This window comes from Pongo pygmaeus, chromosome 12, assembly GCF_028885625.2.
Source record: "Pongo pygmaeus isolate AG05252 chromosome 12, NHGRI_mPonPyg2-v2.0_pri, whole genome shotgun sequence".
Lineage (NCBI taxonomy): Eukaryota > Metazoa > Chordata > Mammalia > Primates > Hominidae > Pongo > Pongo pygmaeus.
Genome location: NC_072385.2, coordinates 60,726,653 through 60,743,052, shown reverse-complemented (window position 1 = coordinate 60,743,052; position 16,400 = coordinate 60,726,653). Strand labels below are relative to the sequence as shown.

The 16,400-nt window shown below is 39.3% G+C and overlaps 1 protein-coding gene across 3 annotated transcripts in view; it reads right to left on the bottom strand.

Moving 5' to 3' along the window:
* The window catches only part of EXOC6B (exocyst complex component 6B), a 661,647-nt gene extending 646,808 nt beyond the window's left edge, over nt 1-14,839 (bottom strand). For all 3 annotated transcript variants that reach the window (XM_054473677.2, XM_054473671.2, XM_063649356.1), the window contains exon 1: nt 14,582-14,839. In XM_054473677.2, coding sequence (XP_054329652.1) covers nt 14,582-14,694 — 113 coding nt within the window. In that variant the 5' untranslated portion in view covers nt 14,695-14,839. The remainder of the gene's footprint in view (nt 1-14,581) is intronic.
* Nucleotides 14,840-16,400: the final 1,561 nt, after the last annotated feature.

Here is a 16,400-nt window from a genome sequence, read left to right as displayed (position 1 = left end):
GCCCGTCTCTACTAAAAATTCAAAAATTTAGCCAGGTGTGGTGCACACCTGTAATCCCAGCTACTCAGGAGGCTAACGCATGAGAATCTCTTGAGCCTGGAAGGCGGAGGTTGCAGTGAGCTGAGATCGTGCCACTGCACTCCAGCTGGGTAACAGAACGAGACTCAAGACTCTGCTTTAAAAAAAAAAAAAAAGGCACAATAAATTTAACAACTTAGATGAAATAAACCAATTCCTCAAAAAATACAGACTACAACTCACCAATATGACACAGTAATTTACATAGTCAATTGAATTTGCAATTTAAAATCTCCAAGCCTAGAAGGCTTCATTGAAGAATTCTACAAAATATTCGAAGCAGAATTAGCATGAATTCTAAAATCTCTTCCAGAAAATAGATGAGGAATGAGGCGCTACTTCTCAATTCATTTTAAGAAGCTACTATTACTCTATCAAAACCAGACATAAGACAATAAAAAATAAATAAAATTATAGACCAATATCTCTCATAAGTGTAGATCAAAAATCCTTAACAATATATCAGCAAATAGAACTCAGAGATAAATAAAAAGAAGTGTATACAATGACCAAGTAGGGTTTATTCCAAAGAGGCAAGGTTCATTCAATGTTCAAAACAGATTTCACCAGACTAAATATTTTAAATCACATGATCATATAAAATGATGCATTATAAGCACTGAATAAAATTCACTCTTTCACAATAAAAACTCTCAGAAAATAGGAATAGAGGAAAATTTCCTCAAATTGATAAAGAGCATCCACAAAAAAACCGAAAGCTAACATGATACTTAATGAGAAAAGACTGAATGCTTTCCCTCTAAGATCAGGAAAAGGCAAAGATATCCACTTTTACCAGTCTTAGCATAGTCCTAGATGTTCTAGCCAGTGAAATGAGGAAATAAAAGGCATAAAATTTGGAAAATAACTAAAATTCTCTCCATTTGCAGATAACACTATTGTTTACATAGAAAATTCCAAGAAATCTACACAAAAATTCCTAGACTAACAAATGAGTCCAGCAAGATCACAAAGATACAAGGTAAACACACAAAGATGAATTGCATTTCTATATAATAGAAAATGAAGACACAGACACTGAAATTAAAAATACAATAACATTTAAAATCACTTAAAAAAAGAAAATGAATTACTTGCAGATAAATCTAACAAAATATGTGCCAACCTTGTATGCTAAATACAATGCTGAAAGAAATCAAAAGAGATCTCAATAAATGGAAATACATACAATGTTTGTGGATTGGAAGAGTCACTAGTAAAGATGTCAGTTCTCCTCAAAATGACATATAGATTTAATGCAATTTCTATCAAAATCTCAGCAAGACTTTTTTGCTGATATAGAAAAGATTATTCTAAAAACATATAAGGTGGCCGGGCACTGTGGCTTGTGTGTGTAATCCCAGCTACAAGGGAGGCTGAGGTGGGAGAATAGCTTGAGCCAAGAGTTAGAGGCTGCAGTGAGCTAAGATTGCACCACTGCACTCCAGCCTGGGTGACTAGGGGAGACCCCCATCTCTAAAAAATAAATAAATAAAAATTTATAGAAAAATTTATATAAAAGGGCAAAGAAACGTTAGCTAAAACTATTTTGATAAAACAAGATTAAAATATTCTGATAAAAAAGATTAAAGACAAAGAAAAATCAGTCTACCAGTATCAGGATATTATATATAGCTACACTAATAAAGACAGTGGCCTGCTCCATACAAGGAAAAACTGGTAAGCTGGACTTCATCAAAATTAAAAAAACTTGTGAACTTGTGATCTGCAAAAGACCCTTTTAAGAGGGTAAAAAAACAAGCTACAGAGTAGGAAAAAAATATTTGCAAACCACATATCCAACAAGACTAGTATCTAGAATAAAGGGGATCTCTGTATTATTTCTTACAACTGCATATGAATTCTATAATTATCTCAAAAGTTTAATTGTACTTACTTCTTTATTTCAGAGACAGGGTGCCACTCTGTCACCCAGGCTAGAGTACAGTGGCATGACATTGGCTCACTGCAGCCTCAACCTCCTGGGCTCAGGTGATCCTCCCACCTCAGCCTCCCTAGTTAGTTGGGACTATAGTGCATGCCACGATGCCCAGCTAATTTTTGTTTTCTGTAGAGGCCAGAGTCTCATTATATTGCCTAGGCTGGTCTCAAACTCCTGGGCTCAAGTGATCCTCCTGCTCAGCCTCCCAAAGTGCTGGGATTACAGGTGTGAGCTACCACACCCAGCCAAATTTTTAAAATCAAATAACAAAGTATACCATCAAATCCACATTTATCATTTAAAATGCCTCTAATAATCTATTTTTCTTGGGGTCTCAAGAGCTTTTCTCATTTCACTCTCCTCTTATTTTTGCTACTCCAATGCCAAAAGATCATTGTATACCTCTTCCTTACAAATGTCAAGGAACTCCTTTACCTGACCAAAAACAAAATACTTGGCTAGCTCCATTATTTTTTTCCTTTTTAAAAAATGTGTTCCATAAATATGACTTTCCTTAAATCAAACTCCATACCAAAAATTTTCATAGGATAAATTTAGTCTAGCCCAATGTCTGCTGTTTTTCTTCACTCATATTGCTTGATAAGACCATATTTCATATCAATATCTTTAGAATTTCATTGTTTATTAGCATCAGAGCTTCCCCAGGAAGTAGAAATTGGTTTGCACTGTGATGATTCTTGCTTGTTTAGATATTTCACTGGACAATGTGTGTTTTAAAATTCTAAGTTACAGGAAGTGGTAGGGAGATACAAAGTCAAGCACAAAGAGGAGGAAAGAAACAAAGGCACAATTTGCAAAGGGAAAAAACATAAAGAAGCAAGTTTTGAAAACTGAGATGTTGAGAACAATAAGAAGAAAGAGACTCGGCTGGAATGTGCAACAAGATGTCAGTATGCCACTACACAATATCATAGTACCAAAAGATATGCGTGAGTCACAGAATTTGTCATGTTCCAGGCCTGTGAAAACAAGGTCAAATTGAAAGTCTGTGTTCCTCCACAGCTTTTTAATCAAAAAACTACATAATGAAAGAGAGCCTATATTTTAATCCAAATCATCACTTTTGGCAAATGGCCTTCATCATTTATCTAATGTACAATAGAACACTTATTTAGAGTTCTAAACACTCGAAGCGTCTAAATACTGAAATGATAGAACTGTTATAAAAGAAGTTCGTTATTGTTGTCGTTGCTTTTGTTTTTGCTTTTATGTAATAATTAATCAATTATCAAACCACAGTAGTAACTGAAGGTAAATTCATGCAAGTTCAAAGTGCATGTCAATATGATGATCTTCAAGACTGAATGACAGGTAGGTGTTTTAACAGAGTCCCAGTCCCTATGTATTATCATAAATCAAATTAAGGTAATCTAGTTAGTTGAATTGTGATGGTTCTTGTTCCCTTAAATATTTCACTGGGTAATGTATATTTTAAAGCTCTAACAGGTTTGCAGGTATGCAATTTATATTACATGCTTAAATTTCTTTCATCAAATCATTGTCCTCTTGGGAGTTAACAGATCTCAATTTTTTAAAAAAATTATAATTCTGCCGGGCGCGGTGGCTCACGCCTGTAATCCCAGCACTTTGGGAGACCGAGGCGGGTGGATTACGAGGTCAGGAGATCAAGACCATCCTGGCTAACACGGTGAAACCCCGTCTCTACTAAAAATACAAAAAATTAGCCAGGCGTGGTGGCAGGCGCCTGTAGTCCCAGCTACTCGAGAGGCTGAGGCAGGAGAATGGCGTGAATCCGCGAGGCGGAGCTTGCAGTGAGCCAAGATCGCGCCACTGCACTCCAGCCTGGGCGACAGAGCGAGACTCCGTCTCAAAAAAAAATAAAATAAAATAAAATGCCTTTGTTTATTGATACTTCTTTATGACTAAAATAATAAAGAGGCAGGTTTGAATCTTTCATTTCTTAAAAACAATGGTTTACTTACCAATCACAACTAATTCCACTGTACATACTCGTCATGCATTTAAACAACATATAACCATCAAAGGTTTTTTACCTTGGGCGCCCAAATATCAAAAAGAAAAAAATCCGGGCCAGGTGCGGTGGCTCCCGGCTGTAATCCTAGCACTTTGGGAGGCGAGGCAAGCGGATGGCTTGAGCCCAGGAGTTCGACAGCAGCCTGGACAACACGGCGAAACCCCGTCTCAAACAAAAATACAAAAAATTAGCTGGACGTAGTGTCGCGCACCTGTAGTCCCAGCTATTCAGGAGGCAAAGGTGAGAGGATCGCTTGAGCCCAGGAGGCGGAGGTTGCAGTGAGCCAAGATTGCCCACTGAACTCTAGCCAGGACAAGAGAGGGAGAGACCCTATTTCAAAAGAAAAAAGAAAAAAGAAAATATCCCCCTTATGGAAAAATAAGCAAAAGACATACACAAAAGCCCTTAAATCTATTATTGTGAGATTTTCAGCCTCACTCACAATAAGAAAAATAAAAATAAAAACTACACTGAAACACTATTTATCACATCATATTGACAAAAGCCCAAAAGTCTTTCGGTTGTTGAAAAAGCTATGGAGAACTCTATTGAAAGAGCTATAAAGAAATGAGCAATCTCATAGACTGCTAGAGGGAGAACAAAATGGTACAACTTCTAAAGTGGGTAATACCTACCAAATTCCAGATACATTCATCATTTTACTTAGCAATCTTACTTCTGGGAATCTATCCTATAGATACAGTATGAAATGTACAATAGGCCGAGCGCAGTGGCTCAGGCCTGTAATCTCAGCACTTTGGGAGGCCGAGGCGGTCGGATCATTTGAGGTTAGGAGCTCAAAACCAGCCTGGCCAACATGGTGAAACCCCCTCCTCTACTAAAAATACAAAAATCAGCCGGGCGTGGTGATGGGCACCTGTAATCCCAGCTACTCGCCAGGGTGAGGCAGGAGAATCGCTTGAGCCCGGGAGGCGGAGGTTGCAGTAAGCAGAGATTGCGCCACTGCACTCCTCTCTGGGAGACAGAGCAAGACTCCGTCTCAAAAGCAAAACAAATAAAAAAGAAATGTGCAATAAAAAATGACCAATATTCAAGGCTATCCCTTCCTGCATTATTTTTTCTGGCAAAAGGCTGGAAATAATTCAAATATCCAGAAACAGAGAACTAGTTTAATAAACCATGGTATATTTACATAATGGAATACTATGTAGCTATTTAAAAAAAATAAGGAAAACCTCTATATACTGATATGGACAAATCTCCAAAATATATGTATAACTAAAAAACTAAGCTGCAGAAGTCTATACAATAACACTATTTATTTTGTAAAAAGAAGGAGAAAATAAGATAATATATGCTCCTATTTGCATAAGAAAGCAATGGAAGAATAAACAACAAACGAATAAAATGGGGAAATAGAAGGAATGAGACAAAAAATATTTGTTAGATCTATGATTCATATCCTTCTCTTTCCACTTTTTAAATAAAATATTTCAAACCCACACGAGATAATTTACCTATATCATTTTTTATTTTCAAAATTACAGTAGATAAGATTTCCAGGAGCTCAGGTTCCTCAGAATTACATATTTGATCTGATGATAATTAATAAACTCTTGAAATTTAACACAGGAATACTTAGCAAATGCTACACTCCCATTTAATTTCTCTCTATGGCTACTAATTTTTCTGTGGTGTGAATCTAATCAATCAGATAACAAATCAGCATAACCTCCACTGGAAGAGCTTCAATGAAAATTTTTGTCTATTTAACTCAAACAAAATCAAACACAGAGCCCATTGCTAGCTAACTGAACCAAATCAACATTGTCTGATTAGCCACAGATTCTTCACAATTTTTTCATTTTTCCAGTTTGCTTGATAATTCAATGAGGACATTTTTTAAAAACAAGTTTCTCTCTATCAAACCACAAAAAAAATTATTCTCCTATTCCATATTGTAATGAAACTTATTAAACATTATCCACCCCTTTTTACCCAAATGTACAATTTCAACTTTTTGCTAAATGTTAAGCTTTATTTATATAACATGCACTCAGATCATAATGCTTTCATCATTAGAGTTACTATTCTTAAACTTGCAAACTTTTGACAACACTACAAAGAACACTGAGGAATGACAGGCTTTTTTTAAATTATTTTAGATTACACTTTTGACTGATGAAGAGAAAGAAGAACTATAAAGTTATATGTAGTTATAAAAAACATTTCTGATATGTAGAGGCTTTTGAAATTTTCATTAGTTTTATTTTCTCTCAAAAGGAAGTCATATTTTTAAGACAGTTAATCTGCAAATCAGTTGATTAATTCCCAGATAATTAACAGTTGGCGATACAATTTTTTAATTCTTCTATTCATTCAACAAATATTTACTGAGCACCAACTATATGCCAGGCACCCTTTGGGTTCCCAGGATACAGCAGCAAACAAAAGAAACAAAGTCCCTTCCCTCCTTGAACAGACATTCTAACAGCGTAGACAATCAAAACTAAATATGTGAGGCTGTAATAAGTTATTCAAAGAAAAGTAAAGTTCCTCCCTTCATTGTTCCCTATCCCAATAATTGGCATCACCATTATCTGATTGCTTAGGCCAAGAGCCTTGGAATCATCCTTGATCCTCTCTTTAATTCCCATAACTAATCCATCGTTTTGGCACTACCTTCAAAACATATTCTAAATCCAGCTACTTCTCATCACCTCCTCCCTATTACCATATTGCATGCCATAACCGTCTCTTGCCTCTTATTACTGCAAACATCCCCTAACTGGTTTCCCTGTTTCCTCTCTTACTCTGTCTCCACACAGCAGCCAGAACATTCCTTCTTTGTTTGTTGTTGTTGTCACTGTTTTTGAGACAGAGTCTCCCTCTGTCGCCCAGGCTGGAGTGCAGTGGTGCGACCTCCACTCACTGCAACCTCTACCTCCTGGGTTCAAGTGATTCTCCTGCCTTAGCCTCCTGAGTAGCTGGGATTACAGGCGCCCGCCACCACACCAGGCTAATTTTTGTTTTGTTTTGTTTTGTTTTCTTTAGAGATGAGTCTCGCACTGTCTCCCAGGCTCCAGGGCAGTGGCACGATCTCTGCTCACTGCAAGCTCCGCCTCCCAGGTTCACACCATTCTCCTGCCTCAGCCTCCCAAGTAGCTGGGACTACAGGTGCCTGCCACCAGGCCCAGCTAATTTTTTTTTTTTTTAGTAGAGATGGGGTTTCACCATGTTAGCCAGGATGGTCTCGATCTCCTGACCTTGTGATCCGCCTGCCTTGGCCTCCCAAAGTTCTGGAATTACAGGCATGAGCCACCGTGCCAGGCCATTTTTTTATTTTTAGTAGAGACAGGGTTTCACCATGTTGGCCAGGCTGGTCTTGAACTCCTGGCCTCAAGTGTTCTGCCCTCCTTGGCCTCCCAAAGTGCAGAGATTGCAGGCATGAGCCACTGTACCTGGCCACATTCCTTGTTTAATCTAAGTGACCACATGCCACTTTCCTGCTCAAAACTCTCCTGTACTTTCCCATAATGCTCAGAATAAAAACTCTCCTGTACCTTTCCATAATATTTAGAATAAAATCAAAGTCTCTTTCTTAGTCTACATGATCTGGACCCTGACTACTTTCTTACCACCACTTCCCACCATTATCCTTTTCCTGAGGGCCTTGGCACTTACTGTCCCCTTTGTATGGAAGGTATTTCCCTCACAGAGAGCCATATAGCTTGTTGCTTCACTCTATTCAAACCTTTGCCAAAGCTACCTTTCCTAACCCCCTAATTGAAAGCAATAACCCAGTCATTATGTAACATTAATCGCTAAATAGCATTACATTATATATTTATTCATTTATTCTGTAAGTGCCCACTCCGGACTCTATAAGCTCTATAAGGATAGGGACTTGTCTATATTGCTGCCTGCTGTACCCCAGAGCCTGGAAGAGTATCTGGCACATAGACATTGCTCAATATTGAATGAATATACGAATGAATCAATTCATTAATAAAGCCACTAAAGTGACATCATTATAATGTATAAACCTGTATATAACATGTTAACTGAAAAAGCAAGACACATAATAATCATCTAATATGTAATATAATAAAATGCATATAAAAAAAGTTAAAGGAAATATAAAAATATAAAAGTGGTGGAAAGGTAATAGAATTAAGTTATTTGTTGTTGTCTGTTTCTTCTTAAGTCATTCTTTTATAATTAAAATATAAAAATGTTATTTTTAAAAGGGCACTACTATTAAAAAATAAGCATGAGCAATGGGAATGTTCTTCCCCTCAGTGATTGTCAAGGACAGAGTATATCACAATCACCTGAAGGGCTTTTATATATTTATTTCCTATCTCCTCCTCCTTTCTCTGCTCCATCCCAAAATAACCCCTCCCAGGATTGATTATTGATAAGTATTATATCCCTTAGATATGTGGGACCAGGAAAAGGAAATAAAAAAAATAGGCTAACCACTAAACTAACAAAACTCAAAAAATAGAAATACTTAAGTCAACATAGCAAACCCAAGGGTAAAGGTGGAAGATGACTCACACATGAGTGACCAATGCCTAGCAGGTACTATGGCACTCCATCTACACTGGAGGAAGAGTATGAAAAGAACAAAGAGAGAGAGAGAGAGAAAGCATCATTCATGGTACCTGCTAGGCAGTAGTCCTAGCTTGGTACCTTGCATTGTACCATGAAGGATGCTTTATCTTCATTTTTCTCATCACTTTTTAGATGAGAAAAAATTGCCCACTTGGATGGTAAGTTGCTTATAAAAATAAATTGATTTAATTTATTAAAGAGAGCCATGGACCTATAATGAGAAAGCGTCACGAACCAAGGATTATGATTAACTGATCTCTGTAAAGATGAATTAATGGGAGGGGGTGCTGGATGGAAAAATAAGAGCCATGTGGTCAAAGGCACAGAAGTAGTAAGTGGATGCCACATCCCCATATTTAATTATCAAATGACCTTAAATAAAACAGCCTTTTGAAAATATCCCCCTCAATTTGTTTCTTGTAAGAGCTAGCTTTATAAACAAACAACTTAAAAAAGCAAGACAGAAAATTATTCCTACACCCATAAGTAAAGTTTTATAACAATAAAATATATAAGGCAAAGTTCTAGAAGGAAAAGCACCAAAACAACAGCAGTTGTGTTATAGAATTGTAAGCAATTTTTAATCTAGTTTCCAAATTCCATATGTTGACATACTGTTTTAACAGTGAAAAAGGTAACACTGTATCATTAATATACTTTATGTTACATAAGACTGGGTAGTATGACACAAAATAATTCCAGAAGATAATAATCAGTCCCTAAAGTTCTTTACCAAGATCAAATATAGTAATCAAATCATTCTTATGATACAGGAATTGAGCTAAAAAGAGAAAAACTTTCGCTGAAAACTAGAGCAAACTTCCCTGGGTGAGAATACTAAATGAAGGAAGTTAGGCTAGCTAGCAAAAATCACATAAACTCAATAACAGATAAGGAACATAAATCACGATAAGGAGATCAAAATAAATCAACCAGGAATCTGGGTTTTTTTTTTAAAAAAAAGAAGATAGCAGTCAACAAATGGTGTTGGAACAATTGGATATCCACATGCCAAAGAATGAAACTGGACACTCTTCCTTACATCATAAACAAAAATGAATCACAGATCTAAATGTAAAAGATAAAATCATATAACACTTAGAAAAAATATAGGAGCAAATCTTCATGATCATGCATTACGCAAAAGTTTCCTAAATATAACATCAAAAGCATGAAACAAAATAAGAAAAAAAATGATAACTGGACTTAATTTAACTTTTGTGCAGCAAAAGCTAAGAATATGAAAGATATCAAAAAATGGAAAAGACAAATCACAGAATAGGATATAGTATTACAAATCATATATCTGATAACAAGACATATTCAGAATACATAGAGAACTCCTACAACTCAACCAAAAAAAAAGCAAATAACCCAATTTAAAAATGGGCAAAGGATCCAAAAGGGATAAACAATGACCAATAAGCACATGAAAAGAACAGCTATTACGGGAATGCAAATCAAAACTACAATGAAATGCAACTTCACACCCACAAGGATGGCAAAGTAAAAAAGATGATAACAAGTGTTGACAAGGATGTGGAAAAATTGGAACCCTGATACATTGCTATAAGATTGTAAAATGGTGCATGCACTTTGGAAAAACAGTCTAGCAGTTCCTCATAATGTTAAACATAGAGTTACCTTACAGCCTAAAAATTCCACTCCTAGGTACATACTTAACAAAAATGAAAACATATGTCTATACAAAAACTAGTATACAAATGGCCATGGCAGCATTGTTCCACAGCCCCAAAATGGAAACAACCCAAACGTCCATCAACTGATGAACAAATAAAATGTGGTACATCCACACGATGGACTATTATTCATCGATAAAAAGAAATGAAGTACTGATACATGCTACCACATAGATGAACCTTGAAAACATTCAGTTACCAAAAAACACATATTGTTTGATTCCATTTATACAAAATGTCCAGATGTCCAGAACAGCCAGACCCATAAAGAAGAGTAGTGATTGCCTAGGGAGAGAGAGGGAACAGAATGAAGAGACCGCTAATGGGTACAAGGTTTCTTTTTGAGTAATGAAAATTTTCTAAAATTAGATTGTGGTGATTGCTGCACAACTCTGCAAATATACATACCCAAAACCATTTAATTGTACACTTTGAATGGGCAAATTGTATGATACATGAATTATATCTCAATATAGTTGTTTTTTTAATGACAATGTATTTCACTATTAAATTTTAAGTTTGAAAACAAAATCTTAAACAACAATTAGACTGAATGTTAATTGCTATTACCCAGAGTACAAAGTGAAGAAATGACTTCTACTGAGTAAGTGATATAAAGGAAAAGTAGAGATATAGGGATGGGATTTGAAAAATGAAAACAGGGAGCTATTGTTCATAAATGATTTGTCATCAAAATTTTAGTATTTATAACACAAAGCAGGAATGAACATTATTTTAAAAACAGCACAGGCAGGCTTTAACATCTTATAGGCCTCTTTCCAAAATTAGGACTCACAGATAACAAAATAATTTTTAAGGTAAAGACAAAGAGAGAGATAGCTACTTTCCCAAAAGAGTTTGCTAGGCAACACTCTCTTTATGTGTGGATATGCTTGGGCCTTTCAGAATTACAATGAAAAAGAAGAGGTGGTATATCCTTATGATAGATGGGAATCTACCAACATTGCATGTACAGCTCAAAACTAAAATAATAATAGTAATATAATGAAAAAGTCAAGCCACTGTGACTTCTCAAACAAAAAGGAGTAAGACTGGAAAAAATAATCCAGTATCATAGCAAAGAAAGAAAGCAAGTAATGATACACAAATAATAGCTGGTAAAGGAAAGAGTCTGGTTAGGCAATATAGCCAAGTGGATTTTTTTGAAGAGCAGGCATTTTAGGGATGGATATACTAATCTAATATCTGCTCTCAATTTACTTTCTCTGTTCGTTAGTTTCTCTTCAGCTAGAAAACCTACCTCAGGAACAATTAAGAATGTGGTGCCTTTACAATGTTACCTCAAAAGATGAAGAAAGAGGAAAGACATACTATGAAGAGGAAAAGCTCGAGGTTTACAATTGAGAGTAGTTAAGGCAAGAGAGTTACTGCCTTAATCAAACCTGTTTCATGATAGTGATGAAAAACAGGAGATAATAACAATAGAGGCACATCCCAAGTAAGGCATGGGATCTGAAACATCAAGTCTGTGCATGCTGCTGCCTCTGAACGGGATAAGGAAAAAAGGTGAGATCATCCCCTATGAATATGGGTAGGGACAGCTAGACTAAAGACAAAGACAGCGGGTACTCCTTGTATTATAGGATATTCAAGTGAATGAACCCTGGGTCTGACAGTAAGATTTAGTGTAATCTGCTAAAAAAAAAAAAAAGGTGAGACCAAAAATGATGAGCCCATAATAATCATATAGGAATACGAGTCTCAAACTTTCTTTTTTTTACAGTGTCCCCTTAGGGCAAAAGATCTCTTAATCCATCTACCTACACAAAACCCCACTTTTCAGTGGAAAAAACTCAGTAATAACAATGAAACAAGTTTTAGGGAGACTGGGTAACTTATATTTAAACCGTAATGTATATACAGTTGACCCTCTGTATCTGCAGGTTCAACCAACCTCTCAAATCAAAGTTTTAAGAAAAAAAAAAAAAAAGGACAGTGGCCGGGCTCAGTGGCTCACGCCTGTAATCCCAGCACTTTGGGAGGCTAAAGTAGGTGGATTGCTTGAACCCAGGAATTCAAGACCAGCCTGGGCAACATGGTGAAACCCCATCTCTATATAAAATATAAGAAATTAGCCAGGTATGGTGGCGCATGCCTGTAGTCCCAGCTACTCAGGAGGCTGAGGTGGGAGAATCACCAGGAGGTCGAGGCTGCAGTGAGCAGTGATTGCAGTGATTGTGCCACTGCACTCTAGCCTGAGCAACAGAGTGAGACCCTGTCCCAAAAAAAAAAAAAAAAAAGGATGGTTGCATCTGCACTAAACATGCTACAGACATTTGTCTTGTCATTATTACCTAAACAATACAGTATAACATATATTTACATGGTATTTACATTATATTAGGTATTATAAGTAATCTAGAGATGATTTGAAGTATACAGGAAAATGTGTGTAGGACCACTGACCCTTAAGAGCTGAAGAAAATGGGAATTGAGAAAAGCACAATGGTCCTGATCATAAGGCAATGGGGGTTGGCGGAGAGACAGGCAACTGTGTGGAAGAACTGGTCCAAAAAAAGGAGCTAAAAGTCACTTTAAGGGACAAAGGGGCCAGGCACGGTGGCTCATGCCTGTAATCCCAACACTTTGGGAGGCTGGAGTAGGAGGATCATTTGACCCCAAAAGTTTGAGACCAGCCTGGGCAACATGGCAAAATCCCATCTCTACAAAAAGTTTAAAACTTAGCCAGGTGTGGTGGTGGTGCACAGCTGTAGTCCCAGCTACTCAGGAGGCTTAGGTGGGAGGATCTTAACTCAGAAAGTCAAGGCTGCAGTGAGCTACGATCACATCACTGCACTGCAGCCTAGGAAACAAAAGGCATTATTATGTCTCAATAAATGAATATTAGGTTGGTGCAAAAGTAATTGCGGTTTTTGCCATTACCTTTAATAAATAAAGAGACAAAAGGCAAACTACTAAGGATAGTTATCACCAGGGGTGGTACTGGCAGAAATGTGCTAACAATGTGTCCTGGAGAAGGAAGCTGTGCAAGTGGAGAGGAGGAGCAGTTTCCAGCCTGCCCTCCAATTAGTCTTTCCTGAGTCAACTTACCCCAAGAAAACGCAAGCAGTGAGTAATAACTTTTCTGATGGGAGGGGCAGTGACCCAAGACTGTGCAAGGAGGGTAGGATAGTTATCTATGTATTGGCTGCATGATCAGAATGCATAACTGTAAGGGATAAGGATGAGTTCGTTCTAGGACACCAGTAACATGAGGGGAATGGGGAAAGTAGTTCAAAACTGGGCTTAGTGAGTAATTATCAACAGGAAGTACAAGTAGCCGGTAATCCTCGCTGAGGCAAAACAGTGGTTAAGTGTCTGGGTCCAAGCTATCCGAGTAGGAATCTGAGTCCCCCACTTTATTTTCTCTGTGACCTTGGGCAAGTCACTTAACCTATCTGTGCCCCATTTGTAAAAGGAGAGTAATAGAACCTACCTAATACGGTTGTTTTGTGGCTTAAATAAGTTGCATTTGTAAATCACTTTATACAACGTCTTGGACTTTATGTAACAAGTGCTACCTAAATTTGTTAAATAAGTTGAGGTAAGTCGAGATTTCTTTTGACATCTCCAAATAAAATGGAGATGTGCATGCAAAAAAAACGATAACTGGGGGGCGGCAGCAGGGTCAATTTTCCTCAGCGATGAGGAGGCTGCACCGTGGGCGAGGGTCGTCCTCGTAACAGGGAGGCAGGGATAAAGAAGCAGCGGCTCCCAGGAGAGGGGCACGGGTTGGGGGAACTTCCATCCAGGCCTAGGATTTCCAGGGACTCGTTTCTGAGAAGTGGCTGTGATTCTCAGGCAAGACTTTGATTTCGAGCACCAGACCATGGAGTGAAATTCTGTGTTGTCTGAAGAGCAGGACTACTGTCTAGGGCAGGACGGAGTTGGAGACGGAGGGAGAAGGGTGATGTCCCCAGGGGGAAGATCTGCCGAGAGCCACCACCATCTGTCGGGCGCCCTCTCGTTCTCCAGCGCCGGACCAGCCTCGGAGGGAGAACGAAGGCTGCTCCTGCCCCGAGGGAGGCAGCGGGAGCGTCCTGAGTCACTGGGCTGTAGGGCGCCGGGAAGGGACCCCGCGTCGGGGCTGCGAAGGGAGACCAGCCTCGCCCGATATGCAGGGTCTCTCCGAAGGGAGGGGCCGGCGCCGGACCTGGGGACAGCCGGCCGGAGGCCCGACCCAGAGGAGCCTGCCCCTTCCCGCCCGTTCCCGCCCCTCGGTGGTCCCGGCACCCGGGGTACCTGAGCGTGGGCCCGATGCAGGCCGTGTCAGTGCTCTCGATCTCTCGCAGGATCCGCTCGTGCTCTGCCGCTGTCTCCAGGCTCTCCGCCTCCGCCATCTTACCCCGCTCCATAGACTGGGGGCGCCCCGCAGCGCGTCCCCTCCGTCGTCTCGGCTCACCTTTTCGCTGCCCCACAATCCCGCTCCCACCACAGGCTCCACAGCCGCCCCAGCCTCTGGCTACCCGCAGGCCGACCCCTCCCTCAGGCTCGACACGCCCCCTTGCGTCACCGCGTCCGTCGGCGTTCTGCGTAATGTCCGCTGGGATTTGTAGTTCTCTGATTGGATTCCGTTCATTCATACATTGAATCTGCAAATACTTGTTGAAAGCCCACTGTAAGCTAAAAACAGTTAACGACACTGCGTAAACAGTGATGATCAAGTCAGGCAGTGGCACTAAACCTGCAAATTCTTGTTTACCACATTTGCCACAAAGTGCAAAGGCTCCGTCGGCGCGAATAATAAAGTCTAACTTAATGTCTGACAGAGGCCTTACAATCTAATGGGGGAGACACGGGGAGCTGGAGAATTCAAAACTGTGAGCTGTAAGCCAGTTCCGATAATGGAGTTCAGAGATCTCTTCTGGTTGCCAAGGCTTCATAAAGACACTGGGTTTCGGAGGTTAAAAGGCATAACTGGAAAGTGTGAGGAGAATCCAGACAGCCAAAAAGAATTTCATTTGCACTGACGTGTAAAGACGTAGTAGTAAGGGATGGGTCTGGAAAGGTTCGTTGGAGAGAAATTACAAGGAGCCTTAAATACTGAGCTGAGAAATGTGTACTTTGTTCTAATAGTTCCACTGATCCACAACCAACTGCAACAGAAGCACCTGGAATCATTTTTTTTTTAATACAGACTGACTGACAGTCATACATCTGGAGATTCTGATCCAGGCATCTGCATTTCATGAACTCCTCAGTTACAATTTAAAAATCGGATTTGTTAATCATTGCTTGAGTTTTTACGTAACACAATGAATGGGAAGGCACTGAAGGTTTTTTTGGTTTTTTTGTTTTTGTTTTTGTTTTTGTTTTTGTTTTGAGACGGAGTCTTGCTCTGTCTCCCAGGCTGGAGTGCAGTGGCGCGATCTCGGCTAACTGCAAGCTCCACCTCCCGAGTTCATGCCAGTCTCCTGCCTCAACCTCCTGAGTAGTTGAGACTACAGGCGCCCGCCACCACCCCTGGCTAATTTTTTTTTCTTTCTTTTTTTTAGACGGAGTCTCGCTCTGTCGCCCAGGCTGGAGTGCAGTGGAGGGATCTCAGCTCACTGTAAGCTCCACCTCCCAGGTTCACGCCATTCTCCTACTTCAGCCTCCCGAGTAGCTGGGACTACAGGCGCCCGCCACCACGCCCAGCTAATTTTTTGTATTTTTAGTAGAGACGGGGTTTCACTGTGTTAGCCAGGATGGTCTCGATCTCCTGACCTCATGATCCGCCAGCCTCGGCCTCCCAAAGTGCTGGGATTACAGGTGCAGGTTTTTAAGAGGAGTGACACAATCAAAATGTGGGCCTTAGGAAATTTGGTGAAGGGCAAGTGTGCAAGATGTGCAGAGACGGAGAATTTGGAGATAAGGAAACACTGTAGGAGATGAGAAGGCCTAAACCAGGAAAGCAGCAGTGAGAATGAAAAAGAATGAACAAGTAGGAAAAACATCAAAAAGGGAGAATTGACAGGATTTACTAGATACCAAAAAGGTTAGATATTACTCCAAGGTTTAGTACCAGAGTGACTAGTAGAAGAGGGTTTCCACTGACAAAAAAAAAAAAACAGGCATGAGA